At 38.7% G+C, this 24,968-nt stretch overlaps 1 protein-coding gene across 1 annotated transcript in view; it reads right to left on the bottom strand.

Moving 5' to 3' along the window:
- Nucleotides 1-3,680: 3,680 nt before the first annotated feature.
- LOC116982216 (protein bicaudal D homolog) overlaps nucleotides 3,681-24,968 on the bottom strand; it is a 33,439-nt gene continuing 12,151 nt past the window's right edge. Inside the window, exons 7-8 of the mRNA XM_033035513.1 lie at nucleotides 11,300-11,420; nucleotides 3,681-4,088 (exon numbers count right to left, since the gene is read on the bottom strand). Coding sequence (XP_032891404.1) covers nucleotides 11,373-11,420 — 48 coding nt within the window. The 3' untranslated portion in view covers nucleotides 3,681-4,088; nucleotides 11,300-11,372. The remainder of the gene's footprint in view (nucleotides 4,089-11,299; nucleotides 11,421-24,968) is intronic.

Genomic DNA, 24,968 nt, shown 5'->3' with positions numbered 1-24,968 from the left:
CTATCTTGGAAAGGTAGAGGGCACGCCGACCTTCGAAGGCAGCGATGTGTTCCTGAGGAACTATTTACTGGCAGTGTCTCGTTCCCTTGCAGAATTAAAAATAAAAGGACTGTTGGCACAAAGTCCACCACTCGAGTTTTCAATACACGCTATAAAGGCCGGTGACTAGGTACTGATTAAAAGTTGGAAGGAGGAGAAACTGCAGCCCCGGTGGACTGGCCCATACCTGGCATTGCTGACAACGGAGACAGCAGTACGAACAAAAGTAAAAGGGTGGACACATGCGACCCGGGTTAAAGGACCCGTTGACCCGCCGTCAGTTCCTGAGAAACACGATCAGTGGACGGTAAAACCAGGGAATAAGCCCCTGGCATTAACTGTATGAAACTAACAGCATGAAAGGAGCAGTTGTAGTATTACTAACTATGTATGTAACCATTATAAGAAGTGTTAATAACTGTGATAAGTGCTACCATCCTATCAGATATGGAGGGCGAACAACCAAATCATTTACCTATCATTCCCATGTAAGTGATGTTTGCTACGACCTAAGCACTAGAGCTGTTTGTCAGGACGAGGGGAGGGGGTATTATGTGGTAGAAAATAAGGGACATGTAGGAAGTGTTGGGCACATTACCTGCCCAAAAGGGGAGAAATGGGTCTGCATGACCAAGAGAGGACAGTTAGACATCCCTTCCCGAGCCAGGGAGGAAACATTAGACAAAAAGAAGGAGGTAGTGATAGGGAAGTTAGCAGAAGCAGTAGTCAACAAACCTCCCCCACCTTCCCAGCCTCAACTGCACCAGACTATGTATGATGAAATAAAGCAGCAGATTGAGATCCCCGAAGTGGGGAGAAACCTGTTTGTGGACTTGGCCCTCCGGATAGCCAGAACCCTGAATGTGACTAACTGTTGGGTTTGTGGAGGACCGTTGATGAGCTCACGGTGGCCATGGAGAGGATCTATCATTGAGGTATGGAACCTGATAAAGTGAAATTTGACGGTGGGAAGAGATCGAAGTCCCCAGGAATGGGTCCTGACACACACCCCAGTTGGAACTGAGTGTATCGCCAGGCCCTGGGCAAAGGATGCCATCCTAGTAGGCAGCAGCCCCTGCCAGCGCATCATCACCCAGTGGCCAAATCAATCCCGAGTGTGGTGGACAGAGGAACCTCAATGGTATACCACTGTAAAGGATGAAGGAAACTGTACTATCTGGATGAAGACTGATGGAAGCGAATCGACTGGATTATGGAATTGCACTGGGAACAACCCTTACCAGGGAATCCCAGTGTTGCAGGCCATATGGGACAATGTTACCTGTAGTGGACCGGCCCCTGAAGGACTGCTATGGATATGCGGACACAAGGCATACTCGGTATTGCCAGAAAATGGAGTGGGACTTGTTTAATTGGACTGGTACAACCAGGGTTTTTTCTGTTGACCACTGAGGAGGGGCGGTCGCTAGGAACACCCATCTTTGACGATCTACACCGAACGAAGAGAGGAATGGACATCGGAAAATGGGAAAATGATGAGTGGCCACCTGCAAGAATCATCTCATATTATGGACCAGCCACTTGGGCACAGGACGGATCCTGGGGCTACCGGACCCCAGTGTATATGTTAAACCGGATCATAAGACTACAGGCAGTGCTGGAAGTAATTACTAACCAGACTGCATCTGCACTAGAGATGTTGGCGAAGCAGCAGACATAGATGAGAACAGCGATATACCAAAACCGTTTGGCCTTAGGCTACTTACTAGCCGAAGAGGGAGGAGTATGCGGAAAATTCAACCTCTCTAATTGCTGCCTAAACATAGATGACAACGGGCAAGCAGTAATGGATATATCAGAAGGAATCAGAAAAATAGCACATGTCCCGGTACAGAGATGGAACACAATCATGGGAGCAGGATGGTGGGATTACATCTTAGGAGGAGCCTGGTGGAAAGCGGTGGGACTGGTGATTTTATGGGCATTAGCTGCATTGATCATTATCCCCTGTTGTATACCATGTCTCAGGGTTCTTATAATCAGAAGTATAAGCCAAATGCAGGCAGTTGTAGTCCCCATAGGGGAGAAAGGGGGCGTCCAGAAGATAATGATAATGAGGCCGAGAGAGGACCCAGAGGAAAGAGAGATAAGAAGAATGTTATTAGCTTTGGAACAGCAGGAAGTCTAGGAATGGGGTTTAATACAGGATGCGTAGCAAAAGAAAAAGGGAGGATTGTGAGGGATAAGATGATTAAACCACCACCATTGTGATGGGCCGAGTAGCTGGAACCACCAACCTTGCGATTCGAACAAACACTCAGACCTTCAGAGCTGTTGATAACATTGTACTATAACAAGATAAGGTAAGGAATGTAGCTGACAACGCAGAAGCTATTCTTTAGGTCAAAGGCAATTAAGTAGGTTAGGGCACAGATACTGCGCATGCTTAATAAGTTAAATGAATATTAACTTTACGCCCCTCATGACAAAGAACCTAATTTAAATGTAAATGCGATGTATGATGTGGGAGGAGAGGGATTGATTGATGACGCACGGAGGGGAGGGTTGGAAGATTGTGAACCTCGGTACCCTGATTGGAAGGGGTCAGAAGGGGAGGCGTCCGATCAATAAAGACTGTATACTGAATTGTATAAAACAAGACGGTTTTCCTTTGCTCGGTGTGTCTCAACTTGGAGAGGCACCCGATTCTGCAGACTTGCAAATAAAGCATTTCTTGTTTCCACGATTTAGTCTCTGAGTAGTGATTGTGAGCACAAACAATATATCTCACAGGTTCCTTGCCAACATCCTGGCCAACTGCAGTTTTGTACTCAAGACCAGCGACGGACAATCTAGCCGACTGCAACGCCTAAGAAACGGAGACCCCAAGGCTCGGCACTGGCTCCCATGCTCTTCAATCTCTTTATCAGCGACTTGCCATGCACGAACTAGGGCCAGTATGTATACGGAGATGATCTGGCCCTACTGCATTCGGACAGGAGTTGGTCAAACGTGGAGGATGTGCTTTCAGTGGATATGGAACTTGTCGCCGGCTGCCTTAAGGCCTGGAGACTAAAACTGAATGTGGCAAAAACCACCACAACGGCCTTTCACCTGAACAACAAGGAATCTCAACGCCAGCTAACCGTCACCCTCAATGGGTCACCACTAACCTATAACCCATTTCCTACATACCACGGGTAACTAGATCGGCAGCTGACCTACAAGCAACACCTTGAAGCTCTCCGTGCTAGTCTCGATGCGGAACCACCTCCTACGTTGCTTGGCTGGATCTTCATGGGGCGCCAGGACATCTACTCTATGAACCAGTGCTCTTGCACTCGTGTACAGCGCCGCTGAGTACACCGCCCCAGCATGATGCAGCAGCGCTCATTCTAGCAAGTTAGACGCCATCCTCAACGACACCATGCGGATCATCACCAGCTGCCTACGTCCTACTCAGACGGATCTTCTGCCGCTGCTCGCAGGTATCACACCCGCCAAGCTTCGCAGAGAGTACTTCACCCACAGGCTGGTGTGCAAGGCCCCATCGGATGCTAAACATCCTTTGCACCACCTCGCCCAGGACTCACAGCTACTGGGACATCAACGCCTGTCATCTTGTCGACCCTTCTCCCATCACGCAGCCACCCTCTGTGGTTCCGGTTTCAACCGCTTGGAGAACCAGCTGGTAACAGACTTCCTGACCTCCTCAATTCACTGTTGCACCAAACACCACAGCCCCACCTGGCTCGGACCTGCCCCGCAAAGACTGGGTCGCCCTGAACCGGCTCCGTACAGGGGTCGGCCGGTTCAACACCAACATGCATCGCTGGGATCTGCGTTCATACATTTCATACATTAACAATACAGTATTCATTTATACACCGGTGGTCAGTGTTCAACTCATTAACAACTTTGATAAATACATTGGTGTCATTCCCATCTGTAGTGCATCTACAAACACCTCGCCAGGCACATTTAAACAAGCAAATGTGGTGTCGCAAAGTACGCCAAGACCAAGTAGCGTGACCTGGTCCGGGAAGTCTTCATTTTCGGGCAGTAAAGAAGCGCTTGAAGAAATTCACTCGTCTCTTCGCCTGCAAAACAGAAACAGAGGTCAATAGCTAATCTAACCTCATACAGGTGACAGAGGTTATGGGGAGAAGGCAGGAGAATGGGGATAGGAAGGAGAGGTAGATCAACCATGATTGAATCAAGGAGTTGACTTGATGGGCCAAATGGCCTAATTCTTATCCTATCTCTTATGAACCTCAACTAATTAGTTCTTTCAGGATTAAACTAATTAGTAAAATACCAAGGTACTGATGTGAAGATTTGTATTTATTGATCATGTTATAAAGATCCGCATTATAATGTACGAATGGGTGGCAGCGGCTTCAATACAATGGTCCAAATGAATGCACGATTCTATGAGCAAACAAGCAATGTAGATTCCTTGGTGAACTATTGGACAGGAGGTCTAGATTTTAAACAATCCTCTATCGCAGTCAATCAGAAAATGACAGTGCTTCCATGGTTAGTCTTGGATTCCTTGGTGATGGGTGACGTATCCATTCTTACACTATACAGCATGATGAAGGTGGGGAAAGATGAACCTTCATCCGCTGTTTTTCCTGCTCTCTCTGTTCCTGGAAAGTTGTCTCTACATTTCAGATCTTCTCTTGGTTAAGATGAGATAACCAAATTTATTGCATTTATTTTGAGATTTGGCTTACACCTTGGCCTGTATTCACTGCACTCTTTCTTTTTTTTTAATATATTTTTTTATTAAAGGTAATCAATTACAATGCTTCAAACAACTTTATATCAAATTAATTCAATTTGCATTAAGTAAAACACTAGTAATACTTATCTACTATTTTTTTAGAAATAATGATAGAGAAAGAATAGAACAGTTATAAATCATTAAGAGAGTGATTAAATAATAATTTGATTATATATAAGAAAGAAAAGAGAAACGAAAAAAAAAAAAAAAAAAATTTTTAGTAACCACAATATGTATTATTAATAACACTACTACAAGTGATAGTATCAATAAAGGCATATATGTTAATTCCAATATAAAAATGAATTATTCTCACCAAATCCCGCAGGGTGCACGCCGAGCTGTGTTGCCAAGAACAGCTACTTCTCTAAATACTGTATATATGGAGACCATATCTGTTCAAAAGAATTATACTTGTCCAATAGGACAAATCTAATCCTTTCCAGATGTAACGTCTCCATCATCTCTGTTGCCCACATTTTGGTTGTGGGGGATAATGTTCCCTTCCAAAATTTCAATATGATTTTTTTCCCAATTATCAAACAGTAATCAAAGAAATTTCTTTGATTTACTGTAAGTGATAGATGTAAATCCGGAATTCCAAATATTATTAGCTTTGGGTTAGGGTCCAATTTAACTTTGATGACTTCAGAAATAACTTAAAAAATTTCTGTCCAGTAATAATTCAATTTAGGACATGTAACGAAACTATGTATTAAATTTGCCTCTGCTTTCTTGCACTTATCACAAATAGCGGAGAGATTCGGAAAAATACTATTTAATTTAGTTTTCGAATAATGTAACCTATATAATACTTTAAATTGTATCAGTATATGTCTGGCGTTTAATGAACACCGGTGTATTCGTTGTAGACTTTCTTCCCAGTTTTCTTTTGTTATAGCCAATCCCATTTCATTTTCCCATGCTTGACGATATACTTCCGTTATTGGATTCTCCTTATCCAAAATGATGTTATATATATAGGCTATTAATTTTTCTGTATTTGGATATAAATTAAACAGTTCGTCTAACAATCCTGCTTCTTTATTTTTATAATCTTGTGTATTGGATTTAATATAATCTCTAATTTGTAAATACCTAAACAAATGTTGTGGAGACAATCCATAAATATCTTGTAACTCCTGGAATAAAAGAAATTTTCCTTTTCTATACAGGTGTTCTATCCTTGTAATTCCTAAATCATCCCATTGTTTAAACCCCCCATCTAATATAGCAGGTTTAAACGATGGATTATTCATAATTGGTAATCTAAATGAGAGATTATCCAAGTGTAGAGTCTTAACTATTTGTTTCCAAATACGTCTATTATTATATATTATTAGGTTGTCTTTATAATATTTTTTTTGTACTTCCGTTGGTGCAAAAATTATCGAACCTACATTGAAAGGTAGACAGTCCTCCTTTCTATATTTAACCATGTCGGTTCATGATCCATATTTACCCACCAGAAATTCATATTCTTAATCTGAACAGCCCAAAAATAATATAAAAAGTTTGGAAGTGCTAATCCTCCATTTATCTTAGCTTTGCATAGATGTTTTTTATTTATTCTGTGATTTTTATAATCCCAAATAAAACTATTGACAATATTATCAATTTTTTTAAAAAAAGTTTTCGGAAGAAAAAAAGGAATAGCCTGAAACAAATATAACAACTGCGGTAGAAATACCATCTTTATGGCACTTATTCTACCAATCATGGATATAGGAAGTGTTTTCCAATATAAAATATTTTTTCTAAGTTTATCTAATAGTTGAGGATAGTTGGATTTTATTAATGAGTTATGAGTTTTAGTTACGTTAATCCCTAAATATTTAAGTTTGTCTGTAACTACTTTTAATGGGTATTGTTGTAATGTATTTAGATTTATTCCTGTTATTGGCATAATCTCGCTTTTATCCCAATTAATCCTATACCCAGAAAATGCACCAAACTTAGTTATAATGTTTAGCAGGTTGGGAATACTAATTTCCGGTTTTGTAATATAAATCAAAACATCATCTGCATATAAAGAAATTTTATTAATTGTTGTATCAGTATTATAGCCATATATTTCAGGTTCAGATCTAATTTTTTCCGCCAATGGTTCTATCACCAATGCGAACAATAAGGGTGATAACGGACATCCCTGTCTGCATCCCCTAGAGAGTTTGAATTTGGCTGATAAAATTTGGTTAGTCAAAATTCTTGCCATAGGATTCGAGTATAAAATTCTTACCCATTTACAAAATCTATCCCCCAATTGAAACTTTTCCATTATATTAAATAAATACATCCATTCCACCTGATCAAACGCTTTTTCTGCATCTAGTGATATAACCGCTAGTTCCGTATCTCGTATTCTTTTTGAATATATAATATTAAACAAACGTCTGAGATTATGGGATGAGTAACGTTTTGGGATAAAACCTGTTTGATCATAATGTATTAATTTAGAGATCACTAAACTTAATCTCCTAGATAAGACCTTAGTTAATATTTTTTGGTCTGTATTTAAAAGGGCAATCGCTCTATATGATCCAGGATCTTCCAAATCCTTATCTACTTTAGGGATGAGTGTAATTGTGGATTCATTTAAAGAATCTGGTAATTTTCCTTGGTCATATGCATATCTATACATTATTTGTAATCTTGGGGAAATCAGATCTTGAAATTTTTTATAAAATTCTGCACTCAGGCCATCTGGGCCCGCTGCTTTTCCGTTCTTTAGCGAACTAATTGATTCTATAATATCTTTTACTGTTATTTCAGCATTTAACAATTCTCTACCTTCCTGATCTAAGCTATTGATTTGACATTCTTGTAAAAATATTTCCATACTATCTGTTTGTCCTGTTAGTTTTGACGAATAAAGATTTTTATAATATTGTAAAAATCTATCATTAATATCTTTTGGAGTAATTAATATATTTCCATACTCAGATCTAATTCCGTGTATCATCTTCTCATCTTCTAATTTTCTAAGCTGTCGTGCTAGTAATTTTTGTGGCTTATCTCCAAATTCAAAATACACTTGCTTAGTTTGTTGAAAAAGTTTAATCACTTGATTAGAATATATTTTATTTAATCTATATTTTACTGATGCAATTTTATTACTTAACTCTTTGGAAGGCTGTTTTATATTTTCATTATCTAGACGTTTTATCTCATTTTCTAAATTTTGTTCTATTTTTCGATTTTCTTTATTGAGATGTGCTTGTGCGGATATTATTGCGCCACGCATGAATGCCTTAAATGTGTCCCAAAATAGTGATGGAGAAGTTTCAGGATTATCATTAGTTTCAAAAAATAATTTAATCTGATCCATCACATATTTACAACAGTCATTGTCCTTTAATATCTGAGGGTTAAATCTCCAGGTAGTAGTTTTATTAGATATATCTTTTAATTTTATCTTAAATGTTAATGGCGCATGATCCGAGATGATAATATTATGATATTTTGCATCATACGTAAAAGGAAGTAATTTAGAATCTATTAAAAAATAATCTATCCTCGAATAGGTTCCATGTACGGGCGAGAAAAAAGAATATTCTCGTCCGGATGGATTATCTAACCTCCAGATGTCTTTAATATTAGATGTATTGATAAAAGCATTTATGAATTTACTTGATTTCGAGGCAGCTTTCCTTTTTGCAGATGATCTATCTAGATAATTATCTAAAGTACAATTTAAATCACCTCCAATTATTAAATTGTGTTGAGTGGATATAGGAATATTATTAAATATTTTCTTAAAAAATAATGGATTATCAAAATTAGGGGCATATATATTCATTAAAATTACCTTTTTTGAATATAATTCCCCTGTAATTATTACATATCTGCCTTCTTTATCCTCTATAATAGAACTTTGTATGAAAGGTATACCTTTGCGAATAATTATTGCAACTCCTCTAGATTTATGAATAAATGTAGAATGATACACCTTAGAAATCCATTTAGCTGTTAATCTATGTTGAGCATCTTTTTTAAGATGAGTCTCTTGAAGGAAAATGACATCTGTCTTCAATCTGTTCAACTGAGCTAACACCTTTCCCCTTTTAATTGGTTCATTAATTCCTTTTACATTCCAACTACAGAAGGTTACTCCATCACCCCCAGTCTTCACCTTTATATCATGCATTTTACTATTAGGGCGGCTTTTTTTGGAGTAGCCTTCTTGACTCCCCTAGCTCCCCGTTGCACCCGGACATCAATCCAATGAGAATTTCTTTCCACCTTAATCCACATCTATGTCTTCTTAAACTAAATACACAATATCCTTCACATCTACATTCAAATAATATATAATATAAGATCAATAAAAAACAAAAACAATAAGAAATATCAATAATTAAAAAAAAGTAAAGGGTGTTAATAGGGTGCTCAGAAAAAAAAGAAACTACACTTGTATAGTGTGTAGTATGTGAAGGTGAAAGCCACACTAACGTCGCCATTAATCTAAAGACTTCCGTTTTTTTAATTAAAAAAAAAGATGTTGATTATACCAGCTCCTATCTCAAATGCTATATATATTGGGGTGGGGTACTAACTTTATATACTTAGTACTTAGTAATTATTTCTATTATTCATATTACTATTTGCTAATTACTAATATCAATTGTATTTAATACTATAATATGTAATACTATTATCATGGAATAATTAAATATTTTCTAATAATTAATACAGAACTACTACTAAATGCCCATTATTCCACTTCCTTCTAAGTGAGTATTTCATAACCACAGGTCGATGATAAAAGTTCAGTCCTCTCCTTCTCCCTCGGGTTCTTCCTCCGCATCTTCTCTCTCTTCATCTTCTGGCTTCTGCTGTATGTCTCGGGCGAATTTCAATGCTTCAGTATGCTTAACGAAACGATATTCCTTGTCATCATAAGTTACTCTCAGTATTGCTGGGTACATCAAGCCATATCTCAGATTCTTAGTATTCTGTAAATTCCTCAGGATACCTTTTGTTTCTTTAAATAGTGCTCTTTTCTTGGCCACTTCTGCTGGGAAGTCTCTAAAAATACTGATGTTGTCTCCCTCGTATTTCAGGTTTCTCTTTTTTATTATTATCTTCATCATTTCTTCGAAGACATGGTCAAAGGCCACTTTTACAATCATTTGTCTGGGCGATGAACCTATCCCAGGGGCCCGTCTTAGAGCCCTATGTGCACGGCTCAACAGGGGTTCATGATCCAAATTCAAAATATCCATTAAAAGTTTTGCAACAAATTTTCGATGATCTTGACTCCCCTCACGACCTTCGCTCAGACCAACTATACGCAAATTTTTACGGCGTTGGCGTCCCTCCAGATCAATACATTTCTCGTTTGTTTTATGTAATAATTCTAAGAGGCGTTTGTTCTCGGCACGGAGTTTTTCGGTCTCCTTAGTATTCACTTCAGCAATTTTAGTTAGCTCTTTAATTGCTTCGCCTTGTTGGTCTAGCGAAATTATAGTAGGATCTATCTTGTCATCCAGCTTTCTTTCCATCCCAGCAGCTATTTCCTTTACATCCTCAATTTGAGTTTGTAACTCGGCATTAGCCTTTTCCTTCCACTCATCCATCATACTTTTTACCGTCGTTATAACTTGTTTTATTAAGTCTTCTTTATCTTCTTTATTTTTCTCGTGAGACACCAGCATATCCGCTTTTAAACTTTTTATCTCCTCCATATACTCCTTCCTCTGCTTCTTTATCTCCTCCATATACTCCTTCCTCTGCTTCTTTATCTCACCTAGAATGGTAGTCTTAAGTTCCTCCATTTCAGCTTTCCTCTGTGAGACATCTTCTTGAGAAGCAGCAGCTGCACCCGAGCTGAGGCCAGTTTCCCTTCTCGTAGCTTTTTTTCCAGTGGTGGGGGGAGGGGAGCGCTGGGTCATAATTTCTTCTTAAAATCGCGCGCCTGATGACGTCACGCACCTTTTAAACGCTGCCGGAGCCGTTCGCAATCGATCTCCTGTGGTAAGTGCGTTTGTTTGACCCTTTTACCCCCGTTTTAAATTCAGTTTTTTGCGGAGCTGTAATGGCGCGATTCCACTCACATCGTGGCGCCAACCGGAAGTCTACTGCACTCTTTCATACTGAAACAGAGAGATTAGAGATATGCATTTGAAAACCGATTCGCGTGAGTGCGACATGAGAGTAACTCAAACACCTCATGTCTCCCAGGAGAGGAGGAGTTGCTGGGTGAGGGGAGGGGCACCACGTGCAGACCTCGAGGCTGGACAAAGAAACCAGGCCAGGTTTTCTGTGTTGATGCCTGAATCACCCACTCCAAACCGATGTACTATGTATCCTATTTATTAGTTAGTATGTACATGGAAGCAGGTTTTCCAGAGTTGCCCAGTTCACTGGGGTGGGGGTGGGGTTGGGGTTGGGGGTGGGGGTGGGGTTGGGGGTGGGGGTGGGGGTGGGGGTGGGGGGGCAAGATACAGTGTAAAATGTCAGGAAATTACATTAAAACTAGAAAACAAAAATTTGATTGGCAACACACACCTTCCGTGCCACCACCACCTGTTCACTGGGGTCTATCTCCAAAGCCTCCTCACATTCCTCGATTGATTCCACTTCAATGGTTTGCTCCCTGGGTGCTGGTCTGACAAGAAGAGGTCCATGCCTACAAAGAAAACAGCAGCGTAAACGGTAACACAGTAACCCCACCTTCTCAATGAAATGTCATCGATACCAAGGGCTGGGAAGAACACACGGCTTTCAAGGAATCTTCTCCAAGGACTTTGAAGCAGCTGCTTTCTGCAGTCAGTGGATTCCTCTACAAGCGGTTTGATGGAGCAGAACAGGAAAGACCATTTCTTGAATTGGAGGAAGCAAGGGTATAGAAACTATCAAAAATGCCAGGGGAAGAGGAGGAGAAATTATTTTTTACTCAGCAAATTATGACCTAGGTTATATTCCCTTAAAAAGTTGTAAAAAAGACTCAATAATAATATATATTTTTTTAAACAATTCAAAGGCGCGTGTCAAAGAGGAAAGGGGGGAGCATTAAGTGGATAAATAATTCAGTGCTACTACAAGCAGAATTCTCTAATTCCATCCACATTGTGTACATGTGGTTCTTCAGATTCTATCAAGTAACAGTGGGGGCAGAATTACTGCCTTACAGCGCCAGAGACCCAGGTTCAATCCTGACTGTAGGTGCTGTTTGTGTGGAGTTTGCATCTTCTCCCTGTGGCTGCGTAGGTTTCCTCCAGGTATTCTGGTTTCCTCCCACATCCCAAAGACGTGAGGGTTTGTAGGCTATTTGGATTGGTTAAAATTGTAATTTGTCCCTAGTGTGTAGGATTGCGCTAGTGTACGGGATGGTTGCTGGTCGGTGCAGACTCAGTAGGACGAAGGGCTTGTTTCTGGGAGTGGGCGCGTTCTTGATCGCATCAACTTTACCCTTGGTGGGGTGTGGACTATCCTTGTCTATGTTATGACCCAAGTACTCTACCGAGTTCTGAAAGAACTCACACTTTTGTGCTTTCACTCTTACACTGTGTGTCTCAAGGCGTTTGAGTACCACTTCCAACCTTTCATCATGTGCCTGCCTGCCAGGGGCTGAGATGAGGATGTCATCCAAGTAACGCACCACACCTTCAATTCCCTCTAGAATTTGTGTCATAAACCCTTGAAAAATCCCTGGGGCTGATGATATGCCAAATGGGAGCCTATTGAACTGAAACAATCCCAAATGCGTGTTGATAGTCATCTTGGATTTAGATTCTCTCTAAACTGAACTAATCTAAAACAAACTAAAGGAAGCCGTCCAGCCATTCGCAACTGAATGTCCTCCTTTAACCAGATGGATTCTCCTTCGGCGAGGAGTTGAATCATTTGTGGCTCTACGACACCACCCTATGAAAATTGACTGCCGTGTGTGCTACCATCATCAACACTTCAAACGTAGTTAACTGGCCAAAGCATCAAGGGATAATCCCATTTGATCGTATGGCACAATAGAAATGCAACTGATATCCCAGTCCAAGTAGAACCAAACCTTAGCTCAGACAATTCATTCTTGCAGGAGGACGGAGCTTGCTCTCTGCGCTCCTGCTGTGTTGTTTGCTGAAGGGTTTCCAGTTCTTCCTCTTCCTGCAAAATGAAAACAGTGCTCAATCTTTATACACACATGAATGTAAAACATGATTACAACATATCTTTGCTGTGTCCATCTTGGAATCTTTTAAATTAAAATATAAAAACACAAATATTTATTCATCATATGCATCCTGAGGAACAAGTCCCATCAATGAGCAATGTCATGGCTTCATCTTTACTACCTTGAGATTTAGTATCCTGCTCAATTTATTCATTGATGCAAGGGCGTGTTTCCGTGCATGTCATTAGTAAATGAAAGTGCTCTTTTAAAAAGTCCCTTCTAAGATTTGTGCTTAAAAAACATTAATTTCCACCTTGAGATCATGTTTGCCTTATTTGAAGTTTCCCAATATCCTCCAGACATCTGTCTCTGTCCATCTGTACTGCCAGCAACGTTTTCTCAAAAGATTCTGCCCGAGAAGCAACTTCCTTGTTCTCATTAATAACATCCAAAAGTCTTTGCTTCATCACTGACAATCCCACCAAATATTCTTCAGGTTTCTCCTGCACTATTCCATCAGCACTTTTCACTCCCGCCTTTACTTGAGCCAGATTTTCAAATTCTGTTCATAAATTTTCAATTATTTTAAGTCAGCTCTTCTAATATTAGTTTTCTTTTTTGAGTTCTTCGCATTCCAGAGTTTTAGTTTTAAGTTGTTGCTGAAGCTCTTGAATTAATTGCCTCGCATTTGTTTCATTTTTATCCTCTTCTTTTTGGAAACCAATAGCCTTGAGCTCTGTAAGCTGTTCCAAAATTTGCAGATTTTCTTCTTGCAAGGGCTTTGGGCTTTCATTACTTTGTTTAAGGGGTCCTTGTGTAACTTTCCATTGCTCTTTGAAGATGGATTTCTCATTCTCAAGATTCTTAATTTGCTGTTATTGCTTTTGCTTCAACTGATTATCCTTCAAAGACAGGACCTGGTTTAGCTCCTCCCCTGTACTGAACCAACTGTGCTTTTAACAGCGCGTTGTCAGAATTAAGGTCATCCATCTGGTTGAGAACATTTCCGATCTCTTGCTTAAGTTCATGTTTTCAGCTGCACTCTCCTGAATGATGCGATGTTTCTGGCAATGCATGTCGAGATGCCATTGTTCCAGCTCCGTGTATTCTGATAACATGGGGCCTCGGTCATCTTGCAAGGAGGCCATCGATTTTGTGAAGGCACCCGTCTGGCTAACAGCTTTGTCTTTTTCTTTCCTAACCTTAACAAGTTGGATCTCCAGCTCTTTCATGGCTCTGGCTCCTTTCTGGTTATCTTGCTGGAGAATCCTCAAATTATTTTCATAGTCATCTATTTGCTTTCTATGTTGCTGCTGGATTTCCACTAGATAGTCAGAAATGTCACTGTCTTTTGATGACACAAGCTTTGAGAACTCTGCATCCTTACTGCTCAACATTAGCTTCGGCTGCTGGGAAATGCCTCTCAATTTCCAACGTTGCTGCATCCACTCTGTCTTTGTCCCGTTCCAGCAAATCCAGTTTATCCTGATATCTCAATATTTCTTTCAGATGAATTGTTTTCAGTTGATCTAAAATCTCAAGTAGTTCCTTCTCCTTCTTAGTAATTTGAGCTTTTGTCTTCTCTTCGTTCTTCCGAAGATCTTCTGTGAACCCTAAGCACTGCATTCGAGCCCCTTCAGTTTCAGTTCTGGTGTCTTGGAGCAAGACTTTATAAGATGCAAGTTCTTCTTGAACAAGTTTGACGCCTTCCAGACTTGGAAGCTTTTGCAGTCATAGACTCTAGTCTCTTGCTCATTTCATCACAGGTAGATTCCGATGTTTTGACACATCACTCTAAATCCAAAATGAGCTTCTTTTTTTTTTTTTTTTTTTTTTTTTTGAAAATATTTTTTATTGGAGATAGGTACATAACCAAAATACATCATTACAGTCTTACATTTTTAAATTGATAATATTGTCAATTATTATTACATTGTCTCCAATACTTTTTGCCTTTTTTTTTTTTTTTAACTAGATAGAACTAAAGAGATAGATGAAGTAAAGAAAGAAAAGAAAGAGAAGAAAAACAAAAAACAAAAACAACAAAAAAAAAAGGTAGTTAAAGAAGAATGGAAAAATTTGTTAAAATAAAAGAGACTTCATTCGAGATATATTCGTACATTTCAGAGTATAGTATTTCATCCATTCTTTAGCCCGCGTGCTAGTCAGGTTCCTGTGCTGAACCATTCTGACCCTTTAAGTAATCAATAAAAGGAGACCATGTTCCAACGAATAATTCCTGTTTGTCCAACAGGGAAAATCTGATTCTTTCCACGTTTAAGGTCTCCGTCATTTCTATAATCCACATTTTGATTGTGGGGGCCGTAGGGCCTTTCCAAAATTTTAGAATTAATTTTTTTCCTGTTATTAAACTATAATCAATAAAGTTTCTTTGTGTTGTTCTAAGTGTTTGATTTAATTCTAATATTCCGAGTATTATTAATTTTGGATCTGGGTCCAATTGTGTGCTGGTTACTTTAGATATTATACTAAAAATATTTACCCAGAATTTTTTAATTTTTATACAGTTTGCAAACATATGAGATAATGTAGCTTCTAAATGTTGACATTTATCACATATAGGTGAGATATGTTGAAAAATTTTATGTAGTTTTGTTTTTGAATAATGTAACCTATGTATTACTTTAAATTGTATTAGAGAATGTCTGGCATTTAGTGAACACTGATGTATGTGTTGCAAACTTTCTTCCCAAGTATCTTTCGTTATTACTTGATTTAATTCTTTTTCCCATGTTTGTCTGTGTAAGTCCGTCGAGGGAATGTCACTGTCTAATAAGATATTGTATATATAAGATATTAATTTTTCTGTATTAGGATGTTTGTTCCAACATTCATCAAGAATTTCTGAATTTCTAATTCGAAAATTTTGGGAGTTCGATTTTACATAATCTCTAAGTTGAAGATATCTGAAATAATCATTTCCTCGAAGTCCATAAGTCTGTTGCAATTCCTGAAATGTCAGAAAAGTGCCTTCCTTGTAAAGTTGTCCCATATTTTTAATTCCATAATTCTTCCATTGTGTAAAACCCCCGTCCAACCATGAAGGCTTAAACAAAGGATTATTCACAATTGGAAGAAAAAGTGATAAATTATCTAATTTTAATGTCTTTTTTAATTGTTTCCAGATTCGTATAGCACTAAATATTATAGGGTTTTCCCTATAAATTTTTTTGTTTAATTTAGACGTAGCAAATAATATCGAACCGATATCAAAAGGTAAACAATCTTCCTTTTCCATTTTTAACCAGTCTGGTTGATGATCTATTTCTTCCAACCAGAAATTCATATTTTTAATGTTAACTGCCCAGAAATAAAACAAAAACTTGGGTAAAACCAAGCCTCCATTTATTTTTGATTTACACAAGTGTCTTTTGTTTATCCTATGATTCTTATAATCCCAGATAAAATCATTAACAATAGAGTCCAATTTAAAAAAAAAGTTTTTTGCCAGATATATCGGAATTGTCTGAAAAAGATATAATATTTGCGGTAAAAAAATCATTTTTATGGCATTGATTTTGCCTACCATTGAGATAGGAAGTGTTTTCCAGTATTGAATATTCTTATGTAGTTTGTTCAGTAATGGGGGGAAATTTGCTTTAAATAATGATGTATATATCTTAGTTACATAAATACCTAGATATTTAAATTTTTCATTTACTATTTTAAATGGAAATTGTTGTATTGTCTGTTTGTTATGTTCCCTTATTGGCATAATTTCACTTTTATTCCAATTTATTCTGTATCCTGAAAGTGAACCAAATTGGGTTATTAGCTTTAATAAGTTTGGAATACTAATTTCTGGTTTTGTAATGTAAATTAATACATCATCTGCGTATAGAGAAATTTTATTCACTGTGTCCTTTGTGTTATACCCATGTATTTCCGGATGCCCCCTAACTCTTTCTGCCAGTGGCTCAATAGCAAGCGCAAATAATAATGGAGATAATGGGCATCCTTGTCTACAACCTCTAGATAGGCTAAATTTAGGTGACAACCTTTGGTTTGTAAATATTCTAGCCGTGGGATTTGTATATAACAGTTTTATCCATGTACAGAATTTCTCCCCTAGCTGCATATTTTCCATCACCGAAAATAAAAAAGGCCATTCGACCTGATCAAATGCTTTTTCAGCGTCAAGTGAAATTATTGCTAGATCTTCATTAATAATTCTCTTAGAATATATAATATTAAATAATCTTCTTAGATTATAATATGAGTACCGTTTCTGAATAAAGCCTGTTTGGTCAGGGTGTATTAATTTATTCATCACTGTACCTAATCTATGCGCTAGTATTTTAGTTAAAATTTTCTGATCTGTATTTAAAAGTGCAATTGCTCTGTATGATCCCGGGTCTTCCAGATCTTTATCAGCTTTAGGAATAAGTGTTATTATTGATTCATTTAAAGTGTCTGGAAGTTTCTGTTGAGTATATATATACTCATACAGTCTTTGTAAACGTGGGCTAAGCAAATCATAAAATTTTTTATAAAATTCGGAACCTAAACCATCTGGTCCTACTGCTTTACCATTTTTTAAAGAGCCAATAGACTCCTCAATATCCTTTATCGTAATCTCCCTTTCTAATAATTCTCTATCGTTTGAATCTAGACCTTTTAAATTACATTTTATTAAAAAATCTGCTATTCCTTCTGATTGTGCTACGGTTTTAGTTGAATAAAGGTTATGATAGTATTGGAGAAATCTATCATTTATATCCTTGGGCATTTTTAATAATTCTCCTGTCTCTGTTCTAATTTTATGAATTGTTTTTTCCCCTTCCATTTTTCGTAACTGACGTGCTAATAATTTTTGTGGTTTGTCTCCAAATTCAAAATGTAGTTGTTTGGTTTTTTGATAAAGTTTTATTACTTGTTCTGAATACATTTTATTTAATTTATATTTCAATACAGCAATTTTATTATGTTTTAAAGTAGATGGCATTCTCGCATTTTCTATATCTAGTTGCTTGATTTCAATTTCCAATGTTTGTTGCTTAATCCTGTTCTCTTTATTATAAAATGCTTGAGCAGAAATTAATGTACCTCGAACATACGCTTTAAACGTTTCCCACATAAGAGAAGTAGGTGTGTCAGGGTTGTCATTTACCTCAAAAAATATTTGAATCTGTTTAATAATATATTCCTGGCATGATCTTTCGTTCAAAATTTGTGGGTTAAATCTCCAATATGCTTGTTTCTCGGACATTCCATTTAATTTAATCATGAATGTTACAGGTGCGTGATCTGAGATTATAATGTTATGGTATTTTGAATTATAAATAAATGGGATAAACGTAGAGTCAACTAAAAAATAATCTATTCTTGAGTATGTTTTGTGTACTGGTGAGTAAAATGAATATTCCCGTCCCGTTGGGTTTTCTATTCTCCAGATATCCTTAATATTAGTGGTATTAATAAATGAATTTAGAAATACACTTGATTGAGATTTTACTTTTTTTTGCCTTGATGATCTGTCTAAGTATGGATCTAATGTACAATTGAAGTCTCCTCCAATTATTAATTTATATTGTGTAAATTCAGGAATTTTATTAAATGTTTTATTAAAAAACTTGGGGTTATCAAAATTAGGCCCATAAACATTAAGAAGAATCACTTTTTCTCCATTTAACTCTCCAACTAATATAATATATCTACCATCAATATCCACTATTGTTGAAGAGTTCTTAAAAGGTATTCCTTTACGAATTAGTATTGCAACTCCTCTGGACTTATGGGAAAAGGAGGAATGATATGATTCAGCGATCCACTTAGCTTTAAGTCTATGTTGAGATTCCTTTTTAAGGTGTGTTTCTTGTAGAAATATTATATCTGTTTTGATTAAATTTAGATGTGCCAAAACTTTACCTCTCTTAATTGGTTCATTAATTCCCTTGACATTCCAACTACAAAATGTTATTCCCTGACCCCCTCTTATCATATTAACATCTTGCATATTGTTTCTAAGGTGGTCTATAACCGAGCAGAAGGTACAACACATAGAACCTGACCCTGCTCCCGAACCTCAAATAGATGAATTTAAAATCATATACATCGCTCTTCCGAACACATCTCCTTGTATTAGTCTTATTTTTCCATTCAAACATTAAATTATAAAAATATTTAAAGTGAAAAAAGTGATAGAGTTGGTTAGTATAGGGTGAAAGAAAAAGAACTACATCTACAATTAGTGTAGTTAGTGATAGCCACACTAACGTGGCTAGAATTCTAAAGACTTCCGTAGCCTTTGTAAAAAAAAAATTTCCAGCTCCGTGCCCGAAGAAAAAAAAGATTATTTCTAACATTCAAATAACTTCTTGGGAGTAACAAACTTATTTACATATCCATACGTACACACACACAATATGCACACATATATATATATATATATATACACATACATATATATACATATATACCCATATGTATACATACATAAACACGTGACCCTGCAGAAAAGTTCAAAAACAGCAAAAATTCCCAACGTTATTATTCTCACATATCATATTAATTTTTTCGCTAAATCTATAAATTTAATTTTAAATCGAAAAATAAAGAGAAAAACCGTTAAACTTTTTTAATGACGTAATCTAATTTACCTCTTGCATATCTTCCTATATAATATAAGTATGTAATTCATTTCTACGTTAATCGAAGACTATTAATTATTAATCATTGTTATCAATCATATACAGTATTAAATTTTTATGAGAAATTTTAATGTTAATAATTTTAGTAGTAATATAGATATTTAATAAGTATTAGTTGTTACATATATAGTTAGGCATGAATATACAGATAATAATATTGATTAATAAACAAAAATACAAAGATCACGGTTTTATCCAATGTCTTCTGGAGCTTCTGGTACTTGATGCAGTCCTTCTGCAAAATCATTATTTCCTGCTGCTTCACTTTTTAACAATTCTCGAAGCTCCTTGGTCTCACCTTTAGACGAGGTATTACACCTCCGAGCAGACCGAAGCCTCACTTCAAATTCTTTCACCAGTTTTATTTCCTGTACCTCTTTTTCTTTCATCAGCTGAAGTTTCTCTTCTCTGAAGCAGTCCAATTCATTGACAAGTAAATTATATTGCATATGTTAACTGATCTATCTTGTCGACATTTTTAAGTCATTCTGCCTCCAAACACTCTCTCATTTTTGGCCTTTTCTGACATTTCCTGGAAATTTTCTAGTTCTTCCTGGAGAAGAGATTTGTCATCCTCTAATTGTCTACGCTTCTGAGACAACAATGGTCCTACTTGCCCTGTCGTGTAAACCTTTCCTTCCTTCAGCACAGGCTGGTCCTCCAGGGATTGGGATTCTAATGACAGTGGTTCATTAAAATCAGCCTGATAAGAATCATTCTCACTCTGCAACTCCTCTATGATGGATATGAATGAATTAAATTCATTCAGCAGAAGCTCGCCCTCATTTTCGGTTTTGCCAAAACTCTGCTTTAAGATGGTGATAAGTTTGCTTCAGTGATTTGCTTTCCTCCTGGAGCTGATTGTACTGGGCAGACAATTCACTTGCGTGACTCTGCTTTGTGGTAATAGTTTGTAACTCGCTGCTAATTCTTTCAATCTCTTCCTCAAGCTCCTGAACTCGCCGCTGCTTGGATTTTGTAAACTTTTTCATTTTGTCCTTTATTTTTTCATTTTGGGCACCAGCTTCCTCAAGCTGCCTCTCCATGCTTTGTCGTTTGGCTTCTACATCGCGGAGCTTGAACATCACCTCCTGTTTCTCTTTTCTTGCCGTCTCAACTATTTGCCTCATCTTATCCATCTCATTGCTGATATTTTCGAGGGATTACAAAAGGGATTCATATTCGTGCTTTAATTCATCGTGCTTTGTCTTCCACTCTGACAACTCTGCCATCTGGGAGTTTTTCAGTGAATCCAACTGTTGAGAATATTATTGCTTCTCATGAGTTAGGATGTCCAGTGTCTGCTTCAGACTTTCACAGGCAACGTTTAGGTTCTGTTTCTCTGTGGATATACCATCAGCTTCGGATAGAAGCCTCTGCCTCCCCTCCTGCAAGCTGCTGCGGCTCCTTTATTTGAGAGAGGGACAATTCCTTATCCTTAATAACACATTTCAACCTCTCAGCTTCAGAACTGGAAGCTGCCAATTGCGCCCAAAGTTGTGAAATTGTGTCGTCCATTTCAGAATGAACCGTCCTGAGTTTGACACAATCTCCCACTTTACAGGACAGCAGCAAGTCTCTCTCCTCGATGGTGTGCTTCAGTTTGTGAGTTTTCAAGGTCAAGTCTTGGATTTGATTTTGAAGTTTGGAAATGGTTTCCATGTTTTGCATGATTGCTTTTCCAGGGCTTGGTGTTCTTCAGATTTCTTCTGGAGATGTCCAAGCTCATCTCCCTGCTGTTGTAGATATTTATCTTTCTCTTGCAGAGTTTGCTTGAGCTGACCTGCTTCACACACCACAACTTGCTCCTGATGTTGCAACCCGGAAATCATCTGCATATATTGGCCCAACTGCTCAAGTTTTGGCTTGGAGCTGTTGCAGTAAATGTGCTTGCTGATTCAATGACATCACCAACTTTAAATTCACCAACTTTACTTTGAAATGCAGACTTCATCTCTTCAAGTTCTGCTTTAAGCCGACAATTTTCAGTGTTGAATGCCTGTGCCTGATCCCACACAAGATGTGTTGCGAGTTCATTCTCATTCACTGTCAAGTCAAACTGAAATGCAAGAAACTTTCGAGCAGAGAAATGCTACAATTGAAATCACGAGACAGTGATTGAAGTGGGCGGAACCCCAGCCTGCCGAGTTCTGCCTGGGGGTCAAAAGGGCACAGAGCACCAGAAGCCAGTGAAGGAGAGAGAAGAAACTTGCGAGCAGTGAATCCAGCAGTAAATCAAAAAGACTGTCCGAAAAGACTGCCGCGAGAGCCAGAAAAGGCAAGCAGGACTGATTCTACAGACCCGATTGGCAGCCGGTAAGGACTGAACTCTAAATGGACTGAGTCGAAGACTGCAGCCCCAGAGACTCTGTTTAACCATTTAAAAGCTGAGAAACTTGTCTGGCTAACGTGTTGATATTGGTGGTGTCTGTTAAAGACTAAAACTGTTAAAGACCAAAACTGTTAAAGACCAAAGCTGATAAAGACCTAAACTGATAAAAACTAATCTGCCAAAATAAAAGAAGGAGAAAATAAAAGGTGGAAAAGAAGTGTTTGGTCTGAGTGAATCCAGTTAATCATTTCGGGGTAGATAAATTAAATCCCTTTCAAGCGGGGAAACTGCAAAACATTAGAAGACTTGACAGTGAAAAACCGCTGTGACCAGGAGATCTGGAAACAGTAGAAGACTTAACAGTGAAAAACCGGGCGGGGCCAGGATATCTGGAAACCTGGAAAAAAGACAGTTAAGTCAAGATAAATCATGGCTGATGAAGTTGCTGGAAAGTCAGCTGAGCAGCTCAAGCTGAAGAGGACAACAGCAAAACGGGCATTCTCTCGCCTTGTTAACAGCATCATTAGGAACCATGAAGAAATGTCTGAAGAGGAGCTCAGGAACAATTTCAACAAACTCATGCAGGAGGCCGAAAAAGTCATGGAAGCCAATGACGATGTGGAGGCTGGACTCATTGCAGAGCTGGAGGCGGAGCTGGACGCAGATGAAGAAACTGTGTTAACTGAACAGCAAAATGCCGACCTGGCAAAGACTGCAAAGGAGTGCGAGTCAAAACTAAAAGAGGTCAAAGGGCTCATCCAGGACACTCTATGGGCAAAGTTTGGAAATGTTGAATTATCCACCTCACTACAGACAGCAGATGGTGCATGTGAACTTGCTGCTGCCACCGCACCATCAAATAGCAACCAAGAAGCATATGAATTCATGCTTAACCACCTGCAGAAACTGGTAAAGACTGCAAAGGAGACGTATAGTCGGTGGAAACGTTGGGTCCCTCTGGATGAGCAAGAGAGCTTCCAGAAACACCTAAGAACACTCGAGCTTCTCGTCCCCAAGCTGGTTTCCAGGAAGGCTGACTTCATACAGGCAAGAATAAAGAAGGACACTGAAGGATTAGCACAAGCGGCGAAAGCTTTCAATTATCCTTCACCAGTCATCAGACTGAGGCCCACGGCCCTTCCTAAGTTTACTGGAAACAAGCGTGACTTTTATAGATGGAGGAAGGATTGGGAAGCACTGCAAAAGCAAGGTGAACCCACTGGATCAAATGAGGTGAAGAAGGTTCAATTGCTGGACAGTCTGGAGGACAAAATTACAAGAGACCTCCGCCTCACAAGTTATAACACTGCAGATGATATCTTTCGTGTCCTAGAGAACCGGTTTGGAAATCAAACAGCTATTGCTATTGAGATAGTGGAGGAGCTTCAGAGAATCCCACCTGTCAGAGGACATCAGCCACGTAAAATAGTGGAATTAATTCAAGCTGTGGAAAAGGCGCTTAATGACTTGAGCGATCTCGGAGACACAGGCGCTATTAAAAATCCACTGATGACAAAATCAATTGAAACCAAGCTTCCAGAAACCCTTAAGAAGGAATGGCTGGTTTATGTAGCTGACAAGAGGAATGGTGTGGCACCAGAGAAACGGTTTGACAGTCTCTTGTCATTTCTCAAAGAGCAGGAGAGCATATACGAACAGCTCGAGCAACTGAGGGACGAGGAGCCGAGTAGAAAGGAAACTCGGATTGAACCAAGACATGCCAGAACCAAGTCTACCAAGTCAGAAAATGACCACACAAGTTGTGTAGTCTGTGGTGACATAAAGCATAAAAGGAAGCTGTACTCGCAAGCAGTTTCGAGGGCTAAAGCTGACAGAGAAAAGAGCTGCAGTAAAGAAGTTGGGAGCATGCAAAAAGTGTCTTGAAGTCCATGATGATGGTTCATACTGCAAACCTGCATATCTGTGTAAAAATCTAATCTGCAAGGATGAACAAAATCCTGAGCATCATTTTTATCTGTGCCCCAATTATGAGATGAGGAAAAGCAGTGTGGATCAGAGAAGAAGTAAATTTGGTCCAGAGGAAGATAAAGGCAAAAAGAAATATACAGTGCACCAAGAGGAGTTTTTCAGCAAACTTCCACCAGAGTTGGCAAAACAATGCCGAGATGTGTTCTCCAACACTGCATCAAGAGCCTTCAACACTGCAAAGCATCAGCCAAGCCTCCTAAAGGAAGGTGGACTGCAAGAGCATCCAGTGATTATGATGCTTTTGGAGGTCGTAGCAAATGCTGGACAAAAGGTTGGGACATTAATTGACTTGGCTTCAGATACCAACTACATAACTCACAAGGCTGCGAGTAGACTGAACCTTAGGAGTGAAGACATCACGCTTATCGTCCATGGAGTTGGGGGGATGAAGGTCCACGTCGAGACGAGGCGCTACCTTCTAAAGATCCGAGTGAAGACTCCCAAGGGCACACTCAAGTCGCACCAGTTAGTTTGTTATGGGTTGGACAGCATTGCAGATGTTCACAAACATGTGACACCACAGCAGCTGCAAAAGTTCTTTCCAGACGTCCCACTTGAGGAACTTGTGAGACCAAAAGAGATACATTTGCTCATAAGCCATAGAGAAGGTCAGCTAGCGCCTCAGAGGATTAGAACTGTTGGAGATCTCATTCTGTGGGATGGACCACTGGGAAAGACTGTTGGAGGTTGTCATCCTGAGCTGTCTGTTTGAGAAGCTTACCATGTCAGCCCACATGTCCAAAACACACTTCGCAAGATCAATGAGAGCAGCTGCTTTAAAGTATGAGGAGCTCACTGCCCCAGTCCCTGAGGAACTTTCACCAAACGGACAGGTCGCCGTCAAAGTTCAGAAGTCACGCACATCAACCGCCAATCGGGACTTCTTGGATTGGTGGAAGTGGGATAGCATTGGAGCAGCATGCAAGCCAAAGTGCGGGGGTTGCCGCTGTGGAAACTGCCAGCCAGGCGGAAAAGAAATGACTCTTGCTGAAGAGAGAGAGCTCGAAGTGGTAAGGGAAGGCCTCACCTACGTAACAGGAGACCGTCACAGTAAAGACCCACATTGGCATGCTA

The sequence above is a fragment of the Amblyraja radiata genome, chromosome 16 (assembly GCF_010909765.2).
Source record: "Amblyraja radiata isolate CabotCenter1 chromosome 16, sAmbRad1.1.pri, whole genome shotgun sequence".
NCBI lineage: Eukaryota > Metazoa > Chordata > Chondrichthyes > Rajiformes > Rajidae > Amblyraja > Amblyraja radiata.
Note: the sequence above shows the minus strand (reverse complement) of the source record. Positions and strands in the feature narration are given on the sequence as shown.